At 41.7% G+C, this 26,099-nt stretch overlaps 1 protein-coding gene across 2 annotated transcripts in view; it reads left to right on the top strand.

The window, feature by feature from the left end:
* ptprub (protein tyrosine phosphatase receptor type Ub) overlaps positions 1 to 26,099 on the top strand; it is a 215,545-nt gene that overhangs the window by 126,276 nt on the left and 63,170 nt on the right. For both annotated transcript variants that reach the window (XM_085366304.1, XM_085366303.1), the window contains exons 4-9: positions 672 to 753; positions 7,651 to 7,766; positions 13,297 to 13,471; positions 16,050 to 16,343; positions 21,446 to 21,763; positions 24,794 to 24,903. In XM_085366304.1, coding sequence (XP_085222430.1) covers positions 672 to 753; positions 7,651 to 7,766; positions 13,297 to 13,471; positions 16,050 to 16,343; positions 21,446 to 21,763; positions 24,794 to 24,903 — 1,095 coding nt within the window. The remainder of the gene's footprint in view (positions 1 to 671; positions 754 to 7,650; positions 7,767 to 13,296; positions 13,472 to 16,049; positions 16,344 to 21,445; positions 21,764 to 24,793; positions 24,904 to 26,099) is intronic.

Raw genomic sequence — 26,099 nt, 5'->3', positions numbered from 1 at the left:
TTTAGAATATCATGTGAGACACATTTAAAGCAGCTTTGAGGATGTGATTTCATTTTAATTTGGGGTGGAGCCTCAGTAAAAATCCAAACCCAGCGACAGGAAACATGCTGTAATCACTTTGTCAGAGGATTATGAGAAACAATAACTCAAAGCTGGCCTTTGATCAAACTTGTGGATGGGAGACTGTCCTTGGTGGTGCAAAAACAAACATCACCCCCGTGTCCCATAACTCTCTCAGTGTTACTGAGGTTGGTGATTTGATATTGATTAGGTTTCATGAGAGCCCACAGCTCATCCAGCTTATTGTTCCATAGGAGGGTGTGGAGGTTTGTCCTCCCCTTGAGTCTCGTGGCAAGTTGCATTATCAGCTGCTGTGGCTGTCCTGCGTTTAGAATGCGACACAACAAAAACAACTCTGTGTACCTCCTGATAAATCAATTATTTCCCTTGGCCCCGTGGACTGAGGTAAAACATGCGGTGATGGGTGTGTTTGTAATTAATCCGCCTGTCGCAGTAGAAGTAACAAGAGCAGAGTGGAGTAGAATTCACACAGCCCTCAAATGCGCTGACACTTCAGCTTCGAGAGCATCAGGCTAATGAAAAGTATATGCTTTAGCTGCTCTGCTAACGAATAAAATCTGCTCATCATTTATTAATGTTCACTTTTGCAGGTGCTGATTGAGGCAACGGTTTCGAAGGAGCGGCGAGGCTACATTGCCATAGATGACATCATGGTGCTCAACTATCCTTGCTGTAAGTGGATTGCGGTCACAGAAGATGCTGCAGGAAAGAAATATTTAGCTTTTTTTCTTGGGGTGGGAGTAAAACAGATTTTAAAGCAGCATGAAATATAAATGTGATGAGGAGAAGAGTAATGGCTGATTGACCTTTTATATTAGTACGACAAGCTCTCCCGGGGCACGCTGTGACAACAGCGGCACTATTAAGACACTGTGACACCCAAATGCCAACACTCCCTTCCACCTGAGAACACACCTGTCGTTTTGCCTCCAGCACGCTTTGACAGGCAGATTTATTTGTTAATCAGTGTAATCTCAAATTCAGTCTCTGTGAAGGCTTTCGCATTTTCTTGCACTTAACTCATAAAGAGGTTTTCTACATTTAGCTGCATTTTAAAGCTTAATGAAAACGCCTCCTGTTCAGGGTTGTTTTTTTGTTGTTGTTATAATAAACAGCTCCCAGCAGCACAGGGCTTTTTGTGTCACTGGTGAAAAAGTGAAAGGAGCATTTCAGTTTTCTTCCTAAACTTGACAACTTTGTGTGAAACAAGAGTATATAAATAGTATATAAAAGATGGACATTATTGCTTTTTTTAAAAACCTGCTAGGACTGTCATATTGTCAGGTTTTCCGCTACAGTTATGTTGACCAAACAAACTCTTGGTGATATCTCAGCAATTTTCTCCAAACTCCAGCAATAACAGGTAGGTTTGTCAGGTGCTGGTAGTGTGTTATCTGTCTTCTAGTTCAGCTTGATTTTATGGATCAGCTGCAGCCGCACACTTTGCTGGGAACTGGAGTTCTTCTTTCCTATTATGGTAACTGGCAATCAGTGTTGAGCTGCGGCACTGCCACCTTCTACGTTGGTGTGTACACCAAATTACAGTCACTGCTGCTGGATTATTTCTAGTATTATCAAATGTGTATCACTTACTAGGTCCCTGAAACGACTGTGACGAGTGAATCACATCAAGGTTTGTTTAGGTTTAAGGCACCGATGACATTGGCACTAGCTTTAGTTTTCAGGCTTGGATACATCTTTTATATGCACTACTGTGTGAGTGATTAGCAGTTCTCCAGGCTTTATGAGGGTCTCAGTTTTTCTTTGAACATTTTGTACCTGACTGTTTTCTGAGTTTTTGTTTGTAAGCCACTTAACCCTGACCTATGACTCATTTAAGCACAAAAAAGGCAACAACACACAAGATGAATCTGTTACACATAACAAACAACATTGCAAAAGAACCCGTTTTAAATTGCATCTTTAGGCACTTTGTTACTAGAAGCCTGTTGCAAAAACAACATTTTTTTCCCCATTTTTTTGAATCTCTGAAAGTTGAATCTCTGAAAAGTGACAAAGAGAACAGTTTGACAGATATAATATAGCATTTTTGTACCAACAAAGTGATTTCCAAAGAGCTATTAGCTGAAAAAGTAGCAGGCCAAAAAAAAAAAAACTATCTACAGCAGATAAATGTTATCTGAAATTCACATCATCATAAAAAAAAATCTAACAGAGGACCTGAGAGATGCATCTGGCCCTTGAGTTGATCCATCTACTGCTCACTGAAGTCTCACCAGAAATGGTGTCAGTGGAAGGCGGGCAGTCGAGAAGTTGTTTTTAAGGAAGAGGAAAAGGGAGAAAAATCTGAGGTATGGTAAAATAAAACAGTGGCAACAGGTCTGATAGATGATAAATCCAGTTTGGAAATTTTTGGTTCAAGTCATCATTGTGCATGGAGGAGCTCAGGAGTGAGCTGCAACAGTAAGTGTCTACAGTCACATGTAAAACACAGTGGAGGCTCATCATGATTTGGAGCTGTGGTGTTGGGGATGTTGCCAAAACTGACAGAAATATGAACATAGAAAAGTACAGTCAGATTTTGATCCACCATGTAAATACCATCTGGAAAGTGTGTGATGAGCAATGACTTCATATTTAAACACGAAAGTGATCCCAAACACACTGGCAATGCAGTAAAAGAACACCTGGATAGAAAAACACCCAATCAGTCATGGATTGGCCCCTCAGAGCTTAGACCTCACGGATGTTGAAGCAGTGTGGGATCATTGGACAAAACAAAATGCAGCCAACATCCAAACAGCATCCATTTTTGTCCTTAGAGAAGCCGGGAGAGCTATTCCTGAAAACTAGATCATGAAATGACATGAAAGCTGCCTGAGAAATAAAGGTGGTCACACCAAATATTGACTTTCAAGCTTATTAAAAAGTACTGGCTCTGTGTTTGCCTTATATACTGTATTAACATGTATGGTTTCACGTTTAAATCAATTACAGCACCTATTTCCCATTTTCAAGCAAAATATAAAGAAATGAGTGGTGGCTCAAGACTTTTACACAGTGATGTACAGTCTTTGTATAAAACGTATTCGCTAAAGCTCCCGAGCTTAATACTCGGACAAAGTCTCTCCCTGTCACTTACACACTCCCTGTACAGTCCCACTGCTGAACACAAGGGCTCTTGTCAGCTCATAGCACATTTAACACCTGAGCCACGCTGCTTTCATGTGACTTATATACCTGACACAAGCTTGAAGGATATTTTACTCTCAGGGGGATCTCTGTTATATCCCTGTTTTTTATTTCTTTTTTTTTTATTCTTGCTGAGTTGGACACCTCGGGGATTTCACGTTACAGAGGATACCACCAGGAGCTCTATTACGTGAACATTGGCTGTAAGATTGCTTTGTACCCATACTGTATGCATATATCACCCAGTCAGACACCCTTTTACTTCCAGACATAGCAGATGGCAACTTCTGAATGCTCCCACTGTGGTCATTAAATAATTAAGACTCTCATCAAGAACATGCCTTATGATGTGGCACATAGCCAGCCTGCCTTACTTGGCAGCAAAGAGTGTGGAGGAAGAAAAGGAGTGAAAAGACATTAAGTGTTGCATACAAAAAAAACAAAAACAAAACTAAGAGGAACTCTCGACAAAAAGTTCCTTTCTGGGAATACTGGATAAAGCATGGTTGACATTTTTGTTGTATTCTCCTGAGTCTTAATCCTTGACTCTGAAACCAGTGTTGCAGCCCAATGAAATATTTATCGCGCTAAAGAGTCCCGAGGATAGGATCTGACACATTTAGCTGTATAACACTGCAGTCGGTTCCAAATGCAGAGCTTGTTCTTTTCTATTCACACTCATTTCAGTGTTTGTTTACTGTATATTTGGCTCGCATGAATTATGAATAAACCTTAGGAGGGAAAGTCACTCAAAGGAAACATGGCCACATGTGGGGTACAAATGCAAGCACTCTCCTTTACTTACTGTATACAAACAAGATGAAGAAATTGTCATCTTCCTCGCAGCTAGATGGGAACAGAGTCTTGTGCAAAACCAGGCAGAAGATGAGTGAGACGCAAACATTTGCTTCTCCCCGATGCTTCGGCTTCACAGCAGCCCTGCATTCTCCTCCTGTCAGTCATCTGGAGTGACATGTCAACTTTTGCTACCCCATCTCTCAGAGTTGGCAGGCAGTGCTGCCAGCATTTACCCAGTGATTTGGCTCTGCAGGGGTTTGGTACTCATTGCTCTATTGTTAATCATGGAGTTGGGTGAGACGGCTACTCCCACACACTGACTCATTGGCGGCTCCCGCGCAGGTTGCTGGGACATTATTAGTCGAAATGCAGAGAGCCAATGCTCACTCGCTGGCTTTTCTTCCACAGATTCACTCCCACATTGTGCTTATCTATAGATCCCCTCTAATCTGATGTTGTTTGTAAGTTATTTTAGTGGTGGGCTCTGAGCGAGCCACTGCCCACATTTGCATTTACAGAATTTCCATCGCGATAAAACTATATACGCAGCGCTGAACACATTTATTACACAGCCTGCCATAAAAACAAAGAAACGGGAGTATTTTGGAAACTGGTCAAAATTCACTGGAGAATTCTCCTGTTTATACCCAAATTTGAGCCGACGCACTCGACTTCTCTGTGAAGTCACAGATTAATTGAGCATAACGTTGAGCAAAACTATCTGCGTGTTCAGGAACACAAGTAAATAACTGTAATTTGGCATCTTAGATAATAATAATTATGTGCTTTACTATTTTTTCAGCATTTCTGTAAAAAGCTAAATTTGAAAATTGATGGATAACAACAATAATTCATGCCAAAACAACAATTTTAGCATTAAAAATATCAGAGCTTTGTACATACTGGTGGATTAAACATTACAGAAAGAAAATGGGCATCAGTGGCTTTAACCTCAACAACACTCAATTTCTATAAATGTTTTTCTTGTATTTTATATCGTAATTACATTTTTTTTGAAAATGCAGTGCAAATTTAGACTTAATTTTGACCGTGGAGAAACTGGAAACGAAAATCAATTCTTACCCCTCAGCCTGAAAAGGCTGATGCAAACTGAATGAACCGAATGAAAATATGTGAATAAATTGCTGCCAAACTACTGATAAACTGATTTCTGTTTTTAATGGTTGCCCTTCATAGCCGGTCAGTTTCATACAAAGTCCTCCAAACTGCTGTTTCAAAACAGAAAAAGCCTGAAATTTCTGTTCTTGCATTTAAAAAAACAAACAAAAAGAAAACCTGGATCAAAACATGTTATGTTAATCTGACTTGCATTGTGAATATTTTACTGATGCAAATGGTGAAAAATGGTGAAAATGGTGAAAATCACAACATGAGTAATATTGTCGATGGGTTCAATAAATTCTTCATAAATGTTGGCCCTGAACTAGCAGCGGACATCCCGTGTCATAAAAATGAAAATATCAGTAATATAAAATCAAATCCCTTTTCACTGTTCCTCTCAGCTACAAATGAGCAAGAAGTAATAAATATCACATTAAAATGTAAAAGTAAGTCTTCAATGGATTATCATGACATAAATATGTCTGTAGTTAAACAGGTTATTCTGAATATTGCTAGTCCCTTAACATATATCTGTAATTTATCATTTCAGTCCGGTTGTTTTCCAAAAAAAATGAAAATTGCGAAAGTAATACCACTATATAAAAGTAATGACAAACACAGTTTTACCAATTATAGGCCTATTTCTCTACTGCCTCAATTCTCAAAAATTCTAGAAAAACTTTTTAATTCAAGATTAGAAAAATTCCTTGAAAAACATCAAATAATAAATGTTGGTCAGTATGGTTTCAGAACGCAAAGAACCACTTCAATGGCGATAATTGAGGCAGTAGAAGAAATTACTGATACACTGGATAAAAATAAATATGCAGTTGGTATTTTTGTTGACCTCAAAAAGGCCTTCGACACAATCAATCACTCAATTTTACTGGATAAATTGGAAAGATATGGTATTCGAGGGAAAGCTGGTAACTGGTTAAAAAGTTACCTAACAGGTCGGGAACAATATGTTAGCATAGGGCATTACCATTCAGAGAAACTTGGTATTACATGTGGTGTTCCCCAAGGGTCAGTGTTGGGACCAAAACTTTTCAATGTATACATAAATGATATTTTTGATGTTTCTCAAGTACTTAAACTCATACTGTTCGCAGATGACACCAACATATTTTTCAGTAGCGATGATTATACTGATCTTGTAATGACTGTAAACAGGGAGCGAAAATTAATAAAAAAATGGATGGACATAAATAAATTATCATTAAATATAAATAAAACTAAAGCAATGTTTTTTGGTAATTTAAAATATAATATAGAATTACCAATTATCATTGAAGGTGTACCAATTGATAATGTGAGTGAAAACAAATTTTTGGGAGTTATAATTGATAACAAAATTTCATGGAAACCCCACGTCAGACACATAAAAACCAAAATTTCCAGAAGCCTCGCAGTTTTGAACAAAGTGAAACAATTCCTTGATAAAGATGCACTTCGTACTCTGTACTGTACCCTGGTTCTTCCATATCTTACATATTGTGTGGAAGTGTGGGGAAATACATATAAAAATACAACTAATCCATTAGTCACAGTACAGAAACGAGCACTGCGTATTATTCACAAGGCTGGTTATCTAGATCATACTCACAAATTCTTTCTTCAGGCAAAGTTACTTAAATTCCAGGATCTGGTTAATTACAATACATCCATAATTTTGTATAAAGCTTTTACTAAACTTTTACCGGCAAATTTACAAACTAGATTTGAAATTCGAGAAAAGGTTTATAATGTGAGAGGCTTTGGAGAATTCAAATTACCCAGAACTCGAACAACCCGTAAAGGCTTTTGTGTGTCTGTATGTGGTGTGAAAATCTGGAACAGTCTGAGTTTACAATTGAAACAATGCAAAAATATTCATAGATTTAAATTTCTCTACAAACAGTTGGTCTGGTCACAGTATACTCAATGATGGGTTTTAGTGTGCTCTGTAATGTCTGTCCTCTTACCATTGCTGGTATGGATTCCAAAATAAAAACATAAAAAAAAAGTGTGCGTATGTATGTACATATATGTACTTGTGTGTGTAGATATATATGTATGTATATGTATGTGTGTCTGTTACTTGTAGTTATTACTGCCTGTTACCTGTGGTAATGCAATTTATAATTTATATATTCTGTATTCAGTTATGAAGGCTCTAATTGTTGGTTGCGAGCTGCCGCTTAGATGCTTGTATGTGCCCGGGGCTGTTGATGGGTCTGTATGCAATGATGGGCGTAGCTGCGGGAAGTTTATTGTTTTTTTTTGTTGATGAGTGAGTATAGGGGTGGGATTTAATAAGTTTTCTTCGTCCCACTCCTTTTTCAGGCAAGTTTTGTTTTTTGTTTTGTGTATTTTATGTTCAATATAGGTATTTGTTGTGCCTGAAAATGAATAAATAAATGAAATGAATGAATGAAATGAACGGTTGAAAGGTAATGGGTTTTTTTTTTTTTTTAATCTCACAGTGGGTCTCTCTCTCTCTGTCTGTCTCTTTAGATAAGGCGCCACACTTCTCCAGGCTAGGAGATGAGGAGGTCAATGCTGGGCAAAATGCCACTTTCCAGTGTGTTGCTGCTGGAAGGGCATCAGAGGCTGAGAAGTTCCTGTTGGAGGTTAGTGCTTCATGATGGTGTTTATTGCCGAAAGTAACCTGTGTTTACTGTGTGTCAGCTTGTTGTATTTTTACCTTCAACATGGCAACAGTACAAAGGGAAGACTTCTTTTAATACTAACTCTAGTGCCTAATGTTACAGACGGATTATTAGACAAGGCTCCCTGGGCACGTGGGACACAGTAAAAGTCATCACACACTTTCCTATGAAGAGAAAACCATCCTGCACACAGAAAAAGACACATGCGACCACAAACATTGTGTCAATTTTATTCAACTTTGCACCTTTTTCCTTGCTATCTGGTTATTTTGTTTCTCCTTGTTGTTATTTGATTGACTTTTCAAAAAAGAAATTTGAACATTCATTTCAAGTAGAAGCTATAGCCTACAGCCAGGAGTCCTGAGGCCTGTAGTGTGAAGTAAGATTTTATCTTATCAGGGCAACTTCAGGTTGAACCCTGGGTGTTTAGTACGACAAAGGCTGTGTTTTTTCTGTACTTTACCAGGCTATATCATGATGGTAACTTATGCTGTAGATTTCATATGCTCAGGAGCAGGTTATGTTCTAGATTAGAGATCAATTGGTATGAAATCACCGCCGACCCAAAAATAGTGTCACCGATCCTGGAAGCTCTCGGAGTGCGGATAGTAGGAATATCTAAAGTTTTACAGTCGTGTCTTAAGCCTTTCCCTGATGAGCATCAATAATAAATGCAGATTCTTGGACCTTGATGTTTTTTTTCTCCTGTTGGCTGCAAACAACTTTATGTTATTATTAACATTATTAATGAGGGTGTGTTTCCTCTCACAAAAAATCACGCCACTCATTTGTCTGTATTATTTGAGTAATTGGTTCATAATTTTCTAACATTACAGTTTTAGCTTTTAAAATTAGTTACTTTGCACCTTTTAAGTGAATGCACAGTGGAAACCCTGGGTTAGGATAAGTCAATCCACGTAATGGAAATATATCATAGGTGTGTTGATCTTTGTGTTTAGTGATTTGTCCGCAGGTCTGTGACTCATGGTTAAGTTTTCACATGCTGCTACAGTTTACTGCATACATAACTGTCACGTCTCTCTCTGTGTGTCATCATTATATGTAACCCAGACGTATTTATCCTTAAATAAAGATGGTACACAAAGGCTGAATGCTATAAAGGCTATGAAGGCCTTGAAGTGTCTTCACTCCGCTGCCTCTGAAAAGGCGCCTTGCTGATAGGATCGCTGTGTTCTTGTCCTTTTGCAATGTATCTATTCACATGATGGTCGCCATTTGAATCCATGTGAATGAGTATTTTTTTTTTAACTCTTCTCTTCTCGAGGCCCAATTAAAGACCTATTGTAGGGATTCATAATTTGTCCATCTCATGCATACAGTTAGCATGTAGCTACATATTCAGTGCTTTTGAGCATCTTACCACCCACTGCAGCCAGCATTAATCAAAGCTGACCCAGGAAAACCTTCTGCATTGTTTGAAAATGGGAGACGTATGATTTAGGTAATTGCTGTATCCTCATCCATACCTCTCTGATCAAGCCACCCATTTAGTCAAACACAAAGATGAAGGCAAATGCGTTGGGTAATTAGCTGGCATAACCCTACAGACGCCTACTGTAATGAGATCTTCAGGCCACTGGAATGCTTTTTTTCCCCTCCTACCTCCCTTCTACCTTCAGCTGTCCTCTTCCATTGTCTGCTCCACACATGCACCTCTCAGGCTGTTTTCTGTTGTTGTGCCCTTTCGTGTTGATTGTGTCTGCAGTACCAGCTGTACCGCAGTCTCAACCGTACACGCCTGCCAGATTAACAGATCGTTTTTGTCGTTTCCTCGCCAATTAGCTATAGCCAGATTGTTTATGTAACATGAAGTGATCGCATGCTATTTGATTTACTCTGATTTATTCTGATTTCTGCTGTCTCCTTTCTGTAATTCACCGGCCAAGTAACAAAAAAACAGGAATAGAAAAGATGCAGGAAGGATACATTACTGTATTCTTTTTTTCTTTTTCCTGCGGTTACAAGATTTGTTGACTTTTTAACCCTAATCAGGGGGTGTGTGTTTATGTGTTTGTTTGCAAGACTCGGCCTGAGGTTCCTGTGGTCTGTGGCTTTTTGAAAGCCTCAAATCAGCAGTATGACAGAAGCCCAAATGGCCCAGTGTAACCCAGAGGTCTCGCTGCTAATCACAGTACGCTCACATTCTCATTCTGTGAAAGCTGTTGGATCAAAAGTACTAGAATGATGATTCATGTCCACTATTTCACACGCGGAGAGAATGGCCTGAAAACATGAGGAAAAAAATGCCAGAGCCAATGTGTTATTCTGAAACAGTGAGGATGTGACAGATGCTAGTGGTTTTAATGGTGTGGAACAAGTGAGAAAGGCCTCTCACAGTGCAACAGCTAGGTGCATCATGCAACATTCACTGGAGCCTCTTTTTTCTCTGTCACAGTTTTTTCTCCACTTCCTACTTTCTGCCACAGCTCGCTTTTCTTTCCATTCTTCTTAGACTGAAACAAGCGGACATTTTTTCTTTTTTTTGCTAAGACTGCTTAGGTGTGAATGCTTTGTTGTGTCAAACACATTAGCTTTACCAAGAGGAGCACTATGGACTCACTGTAGGCTCCTCTCGTAATCTTATTATTTTATTTTATTTTATTATTCATATTACTATCTGTGTGAATATTTTGCTAAAGTGAACAGGGCGTGAAAGACTGGAGAAAAAAGTGGCGGAATAGAGAAAAGAAAAGGGGGGGGTGAGGATGAAACAGACAGACGTGTGTGTGTGTGTGTGTGTGTGTGTGTGTGTGTGTGTGTGTGTGTGTGTGTGTGTGTGTGAGATCATTTGTGATGAAACATACTTGAAAATGTGGGTCACACTCCAACCATGCCCCCCCAAGAGCTAGAGGCAGACAGGGAAAGACCCTGGAGGTCCTGGATGGAGCTTCTACAGCCAAGGGCAAGAGTGCCAGAGGACCAGAGGCAGCGGCCAATCATCCCGGCCAAGCTAAGGATGGGGGCCCCAGACTCCGGGCCCCCGAGAACCGCTTGACACCCAGTGGAGCCTCCACCGTGCAACGTAGAGGCCCACCCTTAATAGCAATGTGGGGATCAATGCTCAGGGTAGACCCAGGCCTAGCCCTACACACACAGAAGCTGCACATAGACACACAAGCACATACACCCCATCCTCTGAAGTGCAGACAGATTGGTGCCTCTCAGAGCCAGCAGCGGCCATTTCTGCACTTTCGTGCCTCTTCATGCCATCATTCAAGTATTATCTGTGCTAAAGTGATTAAACTTTGATGCATTAAAGTCCATCTGTCTCCCGATTGTAACTGTTGAACGGTTAAATGTTTTGCTTCAATAACATTGCACGCTAAGGACAGATGAAGTCGAAGATGGGCTCCATTAGGGCACGACGCTCATGACATATATTACCCCCGTAATCACTATTATTTTAACAAGATTTCATTTGTTTTCATTAAAGCACGTCTGATCGTAATATTGCATGATTAAATCAGGGAGATGGTCCTTCCATTCTAATGAAATTGTACACAACTGGACGATTCTTCTTTTTAATCACACAGCTCTAACTAGAAGTGACCCAGATAGCAATAATTTGTGTATTGCTACATTATTAGCTTTGTGTTCCAGGAGTTCACGGTGCGGTAACTGTGGAGGCAACCATAAAGGTTGTTAGTGTGTGTGTGTGTCCCGTGCTAATAGGGAAGGCTGGATGTTGTGTGCAAGGGTGTTTATAATAAAAACATCAGTGTATGAAACATAATGAACCCGTACTTAAAAGACAAAGTAAACAAAGTACCAAAACAAGGGAGCAGAGGCAAATAGAAGGCAGGAAAACTAAAAGAAGGCAAAGACTCCTTATACACCTAAACTCACCAGCTGCTTTATTAGCTATGCTTGGTCAGCTTCTTGTTACTTGAATGGGATTTTGAATGTGCCAGTCTGGCACCATTTGCTGGTTGTTTGGCTGGTCTGAGTATTTCAGAAACTGCTGACCTCTGTTGATGTCAGAGAAGAATGCCCAGACTGCGTGATGGGAGGACAAGAGCAACTCAAAATAAAAGCTACTTACAACCAAGATATGCAGAAGAGCATCTCTGAATATGTTAAACGGGGTACAGCAACAGAAGACTACTGTGGGTGTGACTCCTGTCACTTAAGAACAGGAAACTGAGACTGCAATTTGCACAAGCTTAAATTGAACAAGGGAAAACTGGAAAAACACTGACTGGTTGGATGTGTGGAGCAACATTCAGATGGTAGGGTCAGAATCTGGTATAAGCAACATGAATGCATGGATCCATCTTGCTTCGTATCAATTGTTCAGACAGGTGGTGGTGTAATAGTATCAGGGATATTTTCCTGGCACACTTTGAGCTCTTTAGTACTAAGTGATTTTCATAACCTGAGTATTATTACTGACTTTTTATGACTACAGTGTACTGATCTTTGGATGGCTGTTTCCAGCAGGTTAACGCACAGTGATACAAAGCGAATATCATCTCAAACTGGTTTCTTAAACATGACGATGAGTTCACTGTACTCAAATGGCCTCCACAGTCACCAGATCTCAATCTAATAGAGCACCTTTGGGATGTAGTGGAACAGTAGATTCTCAACTTGGATATGCAGCTGACATATCTGCAGAAGCTGTGTGATGCTATTTTGCATTAATATGGACCCAAATCTCTGAGGAGTGTTTTCAGGAGCTTGTTTTACTGGTGCCAGAGTCAGAAGTCAGAAAAAAACTGCAAAAGTTGCAGAGTATACCTAATGAAGTGTCTGGTGATGGTATATGCTATAACATTACAGGCAAACATCCCCAGCTATTCTGGGATTCCGCGTGGATATGACACAAACATGCTCTGTAATACTAATACTGTCAACGTAAAGCATACAACTCCATGCAGATTGAACATCTGCATATTTTTCATGCCTTTAAATAACTAATATTTGCTAAAAATCAGTTTTAATTAGTGAGTCAGTCAGCGAGGTCTTCCATCAGCTGAAGGGACACTCCGCTAATTTTACAACTGAAGGTCAGTTTCCAGTCATGGTGAGGGCCACTCAGTATGTGACAGCTGTTGTCTTCTGCCGTCCTTCAGGCCTTCATTACAAACTGGGACACTGAGTCTGAAAGATGTCGAGGCTGTAATGGAGAGACTTTATCATGTTGCATTATCCCATGCCAAAGATCTTGGGTGTTGACAACTTGACTCATGCTAAAGAGTAACAGTGAGGACATCTCAGCCTTTAATGCCTGCCTTTTTTTTGCATAGCTCTAGATTTTAAAGACTCTGACTACGTCATTCAGAGTTATTATGCATTTGTATTTTGTGAATTTTTCACACTACTACAGAAACATCTACACTTATGTGCGTGCGGGTGTAAAAGACTGTGTTATTGTGCTGTATAAGATGATTTATATCTGTGTGCGTGTGAGAGGGACAGGTCATGGCCTATCCTGGTTTCTCTGACCATGTCCTTTTCTGCTTTCCAGAGACACAATGGGGACATTTTAACAATGGCGTCAGTCAAGCACCTGAGCCATCGGCGCTTTGTGGTGTCCTTCCAGCTCGACAGCGTCCAGCGAACTGATCAAGACCTTTACCGCTGCGTCACTCAGTCCCCCAGAGGCTCCGGAGTCTCAAACTTTGCTGAACTCGTTGTCAAAGGTAAACATCCTTTTCCCTTTTCTCTGACTGTTATTATTGTTTTCTTTTAGCCTTCATTCTCCATCATCCCAGCCGTTATGATTTCCTGCTTTTCTTGGACACAGTACAGTACTGCATGTGATTGAAAGAAGAATTAAAAAGGAAACAGATACCCACAGGATATCATTTGTGCATGACTGCGAATGTCTCGCGCATTTATTTCTAATTTATTTCACAATTTGTATGCTACAGCGACCACTTGAAGGCTTTTTAAGTGATATCCACAGTCTCCCTGGCATGTGCGGCATCCTGAGCTGTAGTTGCCAGATAGACTGCCATACTGAGCTCTTCAGCTCTCTGTCAGAAGGCAGTTCACTTGCCTGGGACTCCTGCAGCCCTTGTCATATCATGTAGCGCAGATGGTGACCTCACTACCATTACTCACTCCATCCCCACCGCCCAACACCACCGCTTTGACAGCATAGTAATGACATGGCTTGCGGGATGGTTTGCTGGCATAACAAACCCGAGCCCTCAGCAAAGTAAAGAAAGGAAAATAAGGATGTAAGGGATTCTCAATCCCCTTGTCCTCTACTGTATGCTCTTGTTATTACGTTTTTAAAGACCGAATGGAGCGCAAATGAGAGTGAGGACAAGCTCAAAAGGAGTTTTTAAGCCAAGCTAGCAGAGTGGCTCTGTGGATATCAGTGTCTGTCGCTTGGCTGGCTGATAGATTGGTGCAGTCCACCACTTTGGTGGACAACCGTTGGATGGGCTGCTGTGAATTTTAGCCAACAGTTAGGATCCCACCACGAGGAAGCCCCCTGCTTTTGTAGTTTTTTTAAAGTGCTGGGCACATGCATGAGATTGTCTTTTTTTTTTTTTTTTTTTTTTGCAGCACCATAATCTCAAACCATCCATCAACGTCAGCTGTATTTATTACGAGTTAGTGAATGTTAGGATGCTCACATGCTTAAATTACATTGTGAACATGGCACATATGAGCTTTGTAATGCCTCGCTTCCATAGTCCTTTTACTGATAAGACAACGTGGGTTGATTTTAGTGTCGCGATAGACTGATTTGCTGCAAAAAGGAGCCCCCTTTGCTAGAACGTTAACCAGCGAGTGCCAGAAAACCAGGACACAGCGAATGTACTTGACAGATGGCTGTGATTTGCTCACACTCTCAGTGAATAAGTGTCATTGTGTCTTTGTGGTTGTTGCTTTCCTTATTTTGTTATAATCAGGACAAAGATGTTCTTTCTGGCAAGGCTGCACCACCAGTAAATGCGATGGCCAGTTAAGTTATTCTCATGTCAGCTGCCTGAAACTCCATAACTGGCTGTGCTCTTCGCTGACTTAACAAGGCTTTCATAAATCCCTTTTCCCCTCTGCTCTGCTAAAAAGAGCCTAATCATCCCCTTAATGAGTTGGATCTACTCGTTTATATAATGCAGAAAGAATGTGAGAATCATAGTAAACCCTTCTACTGCTCCACGGAGGGCTCGGAGATAGCTACATGATTAATAAAACAGTTTTACCTTGTCCGTATGTCTCGGGCTATTGTTGTGGGCCCTGAGTTTATATGTGCACACATATTCTGTCCTAAGCATATTTGAAAATGCATTGGCAGAAACAAATGTTGCACCGACGAGGAGTCCCACATTAAACAGACACTAGCACTGAGAGCTTGCTTTGTTTTCATGGAAGTGACAACTATTAATGAACTAAGGGGGGGATACAATAAATTAGCAGATAAAATTGAGTCTACTTAAAGTGTGAAAGGGGTAGGTGAGATACTTTGAAGGTAATCGCACTGGCTGTTTGCCTGTTTGCTCAAATTTGGCCTTTTATTAAAGATGCATCCATTGACAGTTAAAAGATGAGCTGCTGCAGGCACAAAGAAGCAATACAGAGTAGAGGTGAAGTTGTCGAAAAACCCACAGAGAGGAGGGCCATAAAAGACAGAGGCAGGGATGAAGGATTAGTCACAGCCACAGATCTAACTCTGATCTTTTCTCATGCTTTGTCCACATTTCTTTTGGCTTTCCCATCCCTCACTCTCACGGTTGCCTGTGTAAGTGTTTAGCGGCTTGGATCTGCCAGAAAGTGACGTGGGCAGTGGTATTAATTCTCAGTTTGCCAGGCTTTACCAGCAGTAATGTATTCAGCTCTTTCATCGTGGTGGCCGGCTGTCTGAGAAGTTGGAGAAAAACACGCACAGTAATTATTGTCTGAGTTACAGGGAATGTCACGTTCAATGCGACGCATGCACAGCTGTTTTTTGCATTCACCCCTTTGCTAAAAAATGTATGCAAGGCTCTGAACGCCCCGTTAATAGGTATGACTAATCTGCTATTTGAACATAGTTTGACCTGCTCACATCCTGCAGTCTCTGGAGACTCATTTAAGACTCAGTGGGCTTTAACATAGCCAGAAATCTATTTGCATACGCCTGATTAGTAAAATTAATAGCACAACTTTACCACCCTAGATTGTGCAGCAGTGCTGCCGGCCTGCCAGGAAGTGCTTTTATCAATACCAATGTGTTCTTAACCAGCAAAACGAGAAAACACTGCTTTTCATTTTCTCCGACAGTACCCCCATCCCCCATTGCGCCGCCTCAGCTTCTGCGTGCTGGCTCCACTTACCTGATCATCCAGCTCAACACCAACTCTATCCTGGGAGATGGCCCTATTATCAGGAAGGAGATTGAGTATCGTGCCAGCCAGTCTCCATGGTCAGAGGTGCATGGAGTCAACATGGTCACCTATAAGCTGTGGCACCTGGATCCAGACACAGAGTATCACATCAGCGTGCTGCTGACTCGACCGGGAGAGGGCGGAACCGGCCCTCCGGGACCTCCTCTCGTGAGCAGGACCAAGTGTGCAGGTGACTAATAATTGTTCCCAAACTCATAAAAATGGGATTTTATGCTGTATATATTCTCTCTTTTAACACAGGAAGTGTGTTTTCTTTTAAGGATTTAAAGAAGATTAATGGGGTAAATGTACCAAACGATGACATAAGGAGCTAAACACACTCTTGAGGAGTGTATCATCCATACTGCACGGTACTCTCTGGAGATTCCTTGTAAGCAGACAAAAACTGCTGCTAATCACCCAAAATTCATTTTGCATATCCCTGATATGCACACACATGATTGTGCTTCCCTTCTTGCAAAGCTTCAACCTCGGTTTACGTGTTTACTATTAAGCAGTACGAGTCCTTCCTGCTTGTGCCGGCTCGTTGATATTTTCCATGGCCCGCTACCTGTCACGCCACCTCACGTCGACGTGCCTCTTAGTGCGTGTGCACGAGACAATAAGAAGACGCTCCACTCGAAAGCTCCACGGGGAAGCTTTAATTTGAATAACAGATGAATGTCTGCCTTATCGTTAACATCTTGTTTATGCCAGTGTGCAGCTCTAAATCTTGTATGCTGTCATGTGTGAAGAGACGATGACAGTCTTGTCAGCTGTTTCCTTTTTGGAGTTGTTACAAAAGTGAGAACATTTCTTTTTTTAAACATCTTTTTTTTTTTTTTATTGGGGGTTGATATTGCGTGGAAATAGCTCACCAAACAAACAACACGTTGTGTTTCTGAAAAACCTCTGAGGTATCTGCATTATTTAGGCAATGCAGTACCCCCGAGCAAACCATATGAGAATAAAGTACGTTGAACACTAATAAACTGTAAAGTGCGAGGCAGCTCTCATCCTCTACTTTAGCTCAGCTCAGTGAATTTCTAAATCAGATAGGCTTATACTTTTAATTTTGGCTATGATAATACTTGTAGATATGGCCCCTTCTTATGATGAAGCTGTTCTAATAAAGACCCTCAGCTCATTGTACTGATGCCCAACAGCCACACACTGTAACTTAAAGGAAGCTTACAATATGAGACTGCGCTGGTCACGATAATCTGCTAAAATTCAATCAGTGAGAAGCTGATAGACAAGTTCTGACTCAGTCGCTGCATATACTGCACTTATCTCATAAGAAAGGCATATTTGTTATCACTGGTGTTCTCTGAACTCTGTAGCCAAGGAGACTGAAAGGGACTTTATTTGCTGCCAGCATAGCAATATTGCTTTGACGGTTATTTAAAAGATAACAGCTGGCTGACTGCAGTAGCTAGTCTAAAAAAGGGCTTCTTTGGTATCTACTGGAGGAGACAGAAATTTTATTTGGCTAGTGTAACAAATGGACAAGAATCAGCAGGTGAAAGATTTTCTTGATTTGTCAGAAAACAGTGAAAAAAGCAGATTTTTTGGCTAATAATAACTCAACAATGTTGATTTCTGCCTACTGTAATTTAAAAAGAGACAGCTCATTATCATTTGACTCTTACAGTATTCAGACTAACACTTAACAATTCCCCAAATCATCATTTTTCTCTGGTCCATTTTAAGGCTCTGATCAAGCCTTTTTATTGTTTTTGTTCATTTTGTCCCGCTCGCGTTTCCCGTCTCTGTCGTTCGTCACTGTTCAGACACAGAACACCCAGGAGAAGAGCAGGGCCCCATAACCGTGCTCTCTTTTAAATATACATACAACAAACTGTGTTACTGCAGATGCACACACAGAAGCTGCAGGTAGTCATTACCGCTGCCTGAATCTGCAATGTGTGCGATGTAGTCACAGACACACAAAATGGAAAGCTTTGTGTTACCCAAAGGCAGTCTGTGGATTCACGTCTTCCATGGTCATCACTCTTCTCTATGCCCAACGGTCTCTCCCTGCCACACACCATCCCTCACATATCTTCCTACCGTGCTCCACTAGAGCCTCCCTGGCCTCCTCTCCAATGACATATTAAAGCTACTCTCCTCTCCCAACAGCCAGAGACACCCCTCATTCATCAGGCGCCGTGAGTGAGCTCTCTGCCCTCCTTCGCCTATCCCCACACACCGCTCCGCAACAACGAGAGACAGAGAAAATTCCCAATAAAAAAAAAAAAAGGTTGATAGCAAGAAGAAGTAGAGTAGAGGGAAGGCGATGGCGGTGGAGTCGGGGTAGTTTTTCAAAGTGAGAGTAAAAATGAAAGTGAGCGTGCGAGAGGTGAAGCGAGAGCGGAATCATAACGTACGGAAATTGCTTTCACAGTTGCTGCTATCGGTGTTTGTGAAAGTCACTAAACTCTGCCTTTAATGATGTATTTACATTTCAACCACTGTGACATTAGGTTGTTCAGCCATGTGTGGGATAAGTAATACTGCTGTGTTTGCTGAGCTGTTAAACAGGGCATTTAGATGCAGCACTAGTTCAACACAGAGGAAGTGTAGGTGAAATTAATTTGGCCCATCAGTGTATCTTGTACATATATATACGTGTGTGTCTGTGTGTGTTGTGGGGGCTTCATTTGATTGGCTTTTGCATGACACAAATCAGTGTTTACAGTTCTGACACGTGTGTATTTTGTTATACACTTCAACACTATGAATCTCCTCCTGGTGCGTCTCACATTCTTGACCCTTCAGTAGCTCTAATAACCGGCTGTCTCCCAGAGTTCCCCTGACCCAAACCTTCAAACCATCTGGTGCACGCCACCCCTGCTCACCCTGCATGCTTCTGCTGAATCCTGAATACAGACAGACGCACATGCACTCGCTGCTGGCCCGATTACATTTAAGTATGAGAAAATAGATCGGCGGGGTTGCTGTTGTTGTTGTGGTTTGGTTTCGGGGAAGGTTGTAATTATCCGGTGAACAGAAGGGATATTTTGGACCCTCTTTTGTATTTAGGAAGTGAATTTCCTCTCCCGAAGCCGTGTCTCACCACCGTGACTAATCTGGCTCTTTCATGGTGAAGCATGTTGGCTAGCCGGCTGCGCTGTGCACATATACATCCTCGTGGTGGCGAGCCATCCTAGCGCCGCTGCTGTAAAACTAATGGCCGTGAATGTGAACACGGTCTCCACCTGGCTCCGATGGTCATCCAGGTGTGCCTGATGAGCCATTGCTGTGATTATCAGCACGGTGCATTAGCACAGCTTGAAGCCCCTCAAGTAAACCACAGAGGAGAGGCGAGCGTTTGTACTGCAGGTGGTCCCCAAACTATGCTAATGGTCTTCCACCTGCTGCTGGGTCACTGAACCTTCTGGAAAGCCCCTGCCCGTGATGCTTTTGGTCTGTTAGAGGGAGCCAACGCTGGAGCCCGACTAAAATTAGGCACATTAGGAACACAAGTGCTTTGCCTTACTTGGCATGTCGTTTATCATGTCTTCCATTCAGAGGCAGAATTCCCTATATGGGCAGATTTGGATTTCTGTGCACCAGGGTGTGAGTGAATGTCTGTATAACACAATCTATACTGCTGCTGTCCCATGCTACAATTTTAGAGGAAGTAAACCAGAACCAATCACATCTTCTCTAACTTCCAATCTCCATTCATCACCACGGTGCTGTGGGCTTTCGTCCATGTTGGGACGGCTGCAGTTTTCATGCCACGGGGTGCCAGGGAACGGGTGCCCGTGGCATACAGACAAATAAGACGAGGCTAGGGGAAGGGGCTGGCACAAATGTCCACTTTGAGAAAACCCATAATGAGCACACTGTGGCCGCTTTGGTGGCGCTTTCATCAACTCAGCAGTTAAATGCCTCTCTTTATTTAGCTCCCAGACTGTGCAGACTGTCAACTGCACCATCAAGACAATCCTCAGTCACACTGAACAATGGTACATTAACATTTCTTACTGGGTGCAGTCTACTATGGTGCGATTACCGTGCCCACCCATTTATCTACCGTCACATTACTCTGGATGAGGTTCAGATCAATGCTCTGTTCATATTTCCATCTACCCTGAGATGCCAGATAGCAAATTAAAAGAGAAAGTTGGTGATTGCAGAGACCTTTAGTATAGATTGGAACTGTCATAAAATCTCCACTGCTCTAGCTAAGTGTCTCAGACAGTCTGAAATATATATATATATGTACATATGTATGTGATGTCTGTTTGTGTGCCTGTGTGTCCTTGCACAAGTACAGAGCACCTTTTGAATCCATTTTCTCAGATAATACTTGTCTTAATGCAGTGATGCATTAGCCACTTTATTTAAGTTCTCTGCACTAATCTGTGCTGCAGCGAGAATCCCTCTGAGTGTGCAAGTCAGCGAGGGAATGAAGACCTTGGCCAGTAACCTCAAACTCCACTGATCTCTTGCTGTACCCGATATCTTTGCTGTCATTCCCTGCCTCCCTGGCCCATTACTCATCGTGCCCTATTAAAAGAATAAAGCCATACAATGCATTATGTAGCATATTGCTTGACAAAAACGGCATTGATTGTGTTAATAATTTCCACTGATAAATACCTCCATTGATACGGAGGATGTCCTTGGCTTAACTTGGCCTTGCTTCAGTTTCGGACGTCCTCCCGAACACTGGCTGGTCTGTGCCTCTGGGTATAGAGGCTCTCTGTATCTTTCAGTGAGCAAATAAATTCAAGGGGAATATCACAGACGCAGCTGTTGTTCTTTTAGTACGAGTTAGAGAAAGTCGGGGTTAACCCGCCAGTGACCAGAATTAACTCGGTGCCTTCTAAAAATATGGACCGGGCCACAGCGATGACCCGTCAGTAACACTGACCAGCGGAAGTGAATGCTCTTGTGTTTTTTGTATGTGGATTAAACCTCAGGGCGAAGGAGTGAAACTACTGCATGACCACTTTGCTCTGCGGTAGGGGAAAGGGAGGAGACTGGTGGGAGTGCAACAGCAACCCGCGGCCTGTCCGATTAATTAGCGCAATTGGTGTGAGTTCCTGTTCTGCCATCAGGGTGTGTTGTGCTGGCAGCAAAATGACCTCTGCACTGTGGCAGGGCAGTATGGCGGCACGTAGAAGAGGAACAGCTTGAAAACTGCCCGGGTGGTCCTGTTATATTAGTAATGCAGGCTATTTGCTGGATGTTCTGTCAAAAATCCAATATTTCACAATAAAAGCTTACCTGTGTCTTGTCCGTATCTCTCATATCCTTTTCCTCAATCTCTCACAGAGCCCATGCGCGCATTACGGGGACTCGCCGCCACAGATATCCAGCCCAGGCAGTTGTCCCTGCAGTGGGAGAATTTGGCGTTCAACCTGACACGCTGCCACACCTACTCAGTGTCCCTGTGCTACCGCTACACCATGGCGGGAGGAGGCGGCGGCCACAACACCACCGTACGCGAGTGCCTTGCAGTGGAACACAATGCCTCACGCTTCACGCTGCGTGATCTGCCACCCTACCATGCCATCCATGTCCGTCTGTCACTGGCAAATCCAGAGGGGAAGAAAGAGGGCAGAGAGGTCACCTTTCAGACGGAGGAGGACAGTAAGTCCCAGAAGGAGATTACAGAAAAGACAGTAGATAGATGGTAAAAGACGGAGCGCAGAGAAACTAAAACCGAATAGAGCCACTGGATGAATGCTACACATTCAAGGTTCACTACCAGTTTATTAGATCTGCAGCAAAGTGCAACATTAATATCTGATCAAATGTTTCTTAAAGTTCTAATGATTTCAGTGAAACTGTTTTATAATGGCGGATGTAGTCTGTGTTGCTGTTGAACTCGTTGTTTCCTACTAGCAGGCGTTTCTGTTTATTATCTTTTCCACCTCATTTAAATCAATGAAGGGAGGCTAAATAACAGAATCACCTTGCTTTATATTGCAGTACAACTGAGAGAAACAAAAAGTTGAGCGCTTCCGAGATTAAAATAAAAAATCCAATCAACACCTTTCCGAAACACTTTTCTTCAAAAGCATTGTAACCTTGATGAAGGTGAGAATATTGTAGGACTGTTGCTTTAAAAAGCTGTAACATTAGCAAGGTGTACTAATATTAGAGCAGCTGGGAAAAATCTTAAAGCTGCTCTCGCTCCTTAACAGCCAAAGACACCGTCATTCATCAGGCCTTCATATTATAAATGTTATTTTCTTAAAAAACAAACAAACAGAAACCCTCCACTCTCCAATTATCACAAAGTACAAGTTCCAATAATATGTGGTTCCCACTAAATGTTGGCAGTCCAACGTTTTATTGCCTTAAAGCATTTGCTCAGTTTGTCACATGCTAAACTGCGGTCTGGGGTTAGCTCACTGTATGTTCTCATAATAAGTGCAGGCTTCCCACATTGAAACTGTCCCATGTTATAATTTTGTGGACATACACCACCTCCCTAGGATTGTGTCGTCCCTCTTTTGCTTGCAAAAAAGCCCTGAGCTATTGAGGCATGGACTTCACCCGACCCCTAAGATGTGCTGGTGTATCTGGCACCAAGCTGTTAGAAACAGAACCTTTAAGCCCTGTAAATTGTAAGATGAAGCCTCCATGGACTTGTTAGACTTGTTTGTCGAGCACATCCCACAGATGCTTGATTGGATTGAGATTTCAAGGGGAATTTAGAGGCTAAACAACTTGTTGTTGTGCTCCTGAACTATTTTAGTTTTGTGGCAGGGCGCACTACCCTGCTGAAAGAGGCCACAGCCATCAGGGAATACGGTTTCAGTGCTTAGGTATTGATATATGTCAATGTACCATCCACATGGATGACAGGACCCAAGGTTTCCAAGTAGAAAGCCTCACACTGCCTCCGGTGGCTGGTCTTCCTCCCATAGTGTCCAACTCCAGGCCTCAAGGGCTGCTGTCCTATAGGTTTTAAATGTGTCCTTGATCCAACATGGCTGATTTAAATGGCTAAATTACCTCCTCAAGTTCTCCAGAAGCCTGGTAATGAACGAATCATTTGATCCAGCGGCGTTGGCCCAGGGTGAGATCAAAAACCTGCAGGACACCGGCCCTTGAGGCCTGGAGTTGGACACCCCTGCCATAGTGCATCCTAACACCAGGTGTTTCACCATGGTAAGCGATGCACACACAACCGGCCATCCATGTGATGTCAAAGAAAATGTGGATACCTTCCTCCATGGCTCCGTGGTCCAGTTCTGATGCTTCGTGACCATTGCTGGTGCTTTTATTTGGGGACAGGGGTACACAACAAACTGCAATGCGGATGTAGATTCTGACACCTTTCTACCAGAACAGCTCTGTGCATTAGTGATCCTTGGTCACCTGTAACCTTGCTGCTGGTTCACCGCTGTTCTTTCTTTGTGTTTGATAGATATAAACCACTGCAGACTGGGAACATCCCAGAGTTACAGTCCTGGAGATGATCTGACCCAGTTATCTAGCATCACAATTTGGCACATCTCAGACTTGCTCAGATCCTTAGGTTTGCCAGATTTCTGCTTCTAACAAATCAGCTTTGAGGACAAAATGTTCACTTGCTCCTTAATATCACCCACTCACTAACAGGTGCCATGATGAAGAGATAATCAGTGTTATTTGCTTCACCTGGCAGTGGTCATAATGTTATGCCAGATTGATGTAATTCTGCTTTTCCATCAGTGTTCAAAATACACAAATCCATTATCAGCCCAGTTTTGTGTAATTAAAACTTCTCCTCCCCTCTCCCTTACGCATTAATACAGAAAGGGTGACCGGCTGACTGAGTCAGCATCACAAAAGATCCATTTCATTTTTAGATGGAAATAACATAAAAGAGAAAACATATCTGAGACTCGGGCAATCCCGAGATAGGATTTGGTTCTTATTTCTTATCTCCTATTGTTCCTGTGTGCCTTCACAGATTTTCTGCGTGGTGGCTAAAGGAGAAATCAATTCTGCCGTGAACCAAAAAAAGGAAAAACATCTAAACAAACAGGATTTTTCAGAAAGCTACATACACACATATGTACAGAGAAAGATAGAAAAAGAGCAACCAAATAAGAGAGTGAATGTTTTTCTTTTGCTTAGATAAAGATGAGTATATGTATAAATACAAACAGTGTGTGCCAATTAGAACCACCTTTTCCAAAAGTCCCAATAAGCAAATTTGTCGTCCTGACTAACCCAATTCAAAAAAACAGTCAACTCAGCTGTTTGGCTCTCGCTTTAGCCTCAGGCCTGAATCTCACATAACAGTCTTCCTCTGCGCAGTACTCGCACAGACCGCTGGGACCAGGACTTCAACTGAATGGCCCCAAAACCATGTATAGTTGAGAGCTCAGGCCTTCACATATTCATCAGTATATTTAAGCTTTGACTGAAGCAGAATAAAAAAATATAATTCTTTTATAATATTTTCTTTTTTCTCATCTTTGTAATGGGTGCATAATTTATGCAGTTCTGTATCCTTTTTGTGAGTTTTGCCTGCCTACTGCTCTGTGTGTCAGAGTGCTTTGTGTGATGCGTCGCTCTGGGCCACAATGACATTCACTCTGTGATATTGACAGGAGAGGATCACTGTGTGATTAGCCCTTCAGTTTCCCTGACAAATGTTTGTTCTGTAATTTCTCATAGTCCCCGGAGGCATCGCACCGGAGTCGCTCACCTTCACCCCACTGGATGACATGATCTTCCTGAAGTGGGAGGAGCCTGTTGAGCCCAATGGACTTATTACCCAGTATGAGGTGAGCCCATGGAGACATGAGGGTGAATTTCTTCGATGTGTAAATTTAATTGGTTGTAGAGTTTGGTGGATTGGGGCAGGTGCGAGCATTTAGTAGTCTCTCTGTTATCATTGTTGGCTCCGCTGGACTTAAAAGTTGACTTAATCAGCTAACATGGTTGCTGTGCTGTTGTTTGCTGATTCTTTTAATGATTCTGGAGTGTAAACATATTCAAATCTAATAACAAGCAAGGCTGTACCCATGCATATCAGCATGTTAAATACCAGTGGCTGGATGGGTGATTAATCAACTTCTCTGTGCTTTATCTTGAACTTTATTCAGGGTTGCCATGGTTTGCGTACCAGAAACTAACTGGGAAAATATTTCTGTGTACAAAGTCTGCAAACGTATAGATGTCAAAATCCTGAACTGTCTGATGATGATGAATCAGTTATTTAAGTGCAGTCTGTACAGTAGTGATTTTAGACTACAACTAAAAGAGAATTTCATATGCTCAGATGAATCTTTAAAATAATGAAATTACATTGATCTACAGTAAAATAAACACAGATATTAAACGTGTTATTGCTAGGAAACCATCAAACTAGCTCGTATTCTCTAGCCAATAGTAACTCTGATATTCCTCTCCTGCCCTGACAGACAGCTGGAAAATTTAATTTGAACCTGACTTTGGTTGTTTAAATAGTATTATGTTTAATCATATTTCAACGTCCTGTTAAACACTGTCGGCATTTCAGTTGAAAGGCGCAGAGTGAGGTCTCTGTCAGTTTCTCTCCCTCACCTGCCATCCAAGCTATCCGTGCCACCTGCACCGTGGTGCCTTATTTGTAAAGTGGCTTTGACAATACAAAGAAAAACCCAGTAATATTCTAAATAAAGTTGTTAAATATTATATACTACAGATGGAAAGCATAGTGGTATTAACCCTATTGGTATTGTATAGTGATAAAAGTGAGCATCGGGATTGTATGAGTGCATACACTATTGCTGAAAAGAAAAGTGATGCAGGGATGAGTTTTAAGACGTCAAATGTAAAGAATAAAAAAAAATCAGTTTTAATAAATTTAAACATCCTTAATTTTGTAAATCAGGCAAATTAATGAAAGACCATTGAGCCAGTGAGTAAAACATTTGTGCCACGTGTGCCATCAACAGTGTGTCATGTGAGAGACGTAGGTCATACATGCTGCCTGAAA

Source organism: Diplotaxodon limnothrissa, linkage group LG11 (genome assembly GCF_057381915.1).
Source record: "Diplotaxodon limnothrissa isolate DT_005_m linkage group LG11, D_limnothrissa_male_GT1.1, whole genome shotgun sequence".
NCBI lineage: Eukaryota > Metazoa > Chordata > Actinopteri > Cichliformes > Cichlidae > Diplotaxodon > Diplotaxodon limnothrissa.
The sequence above is the reverse complement of the archived record's forward strand: the minus strand, read 5'-3'. Positions and strand labels throughout refer to the sequence as shown.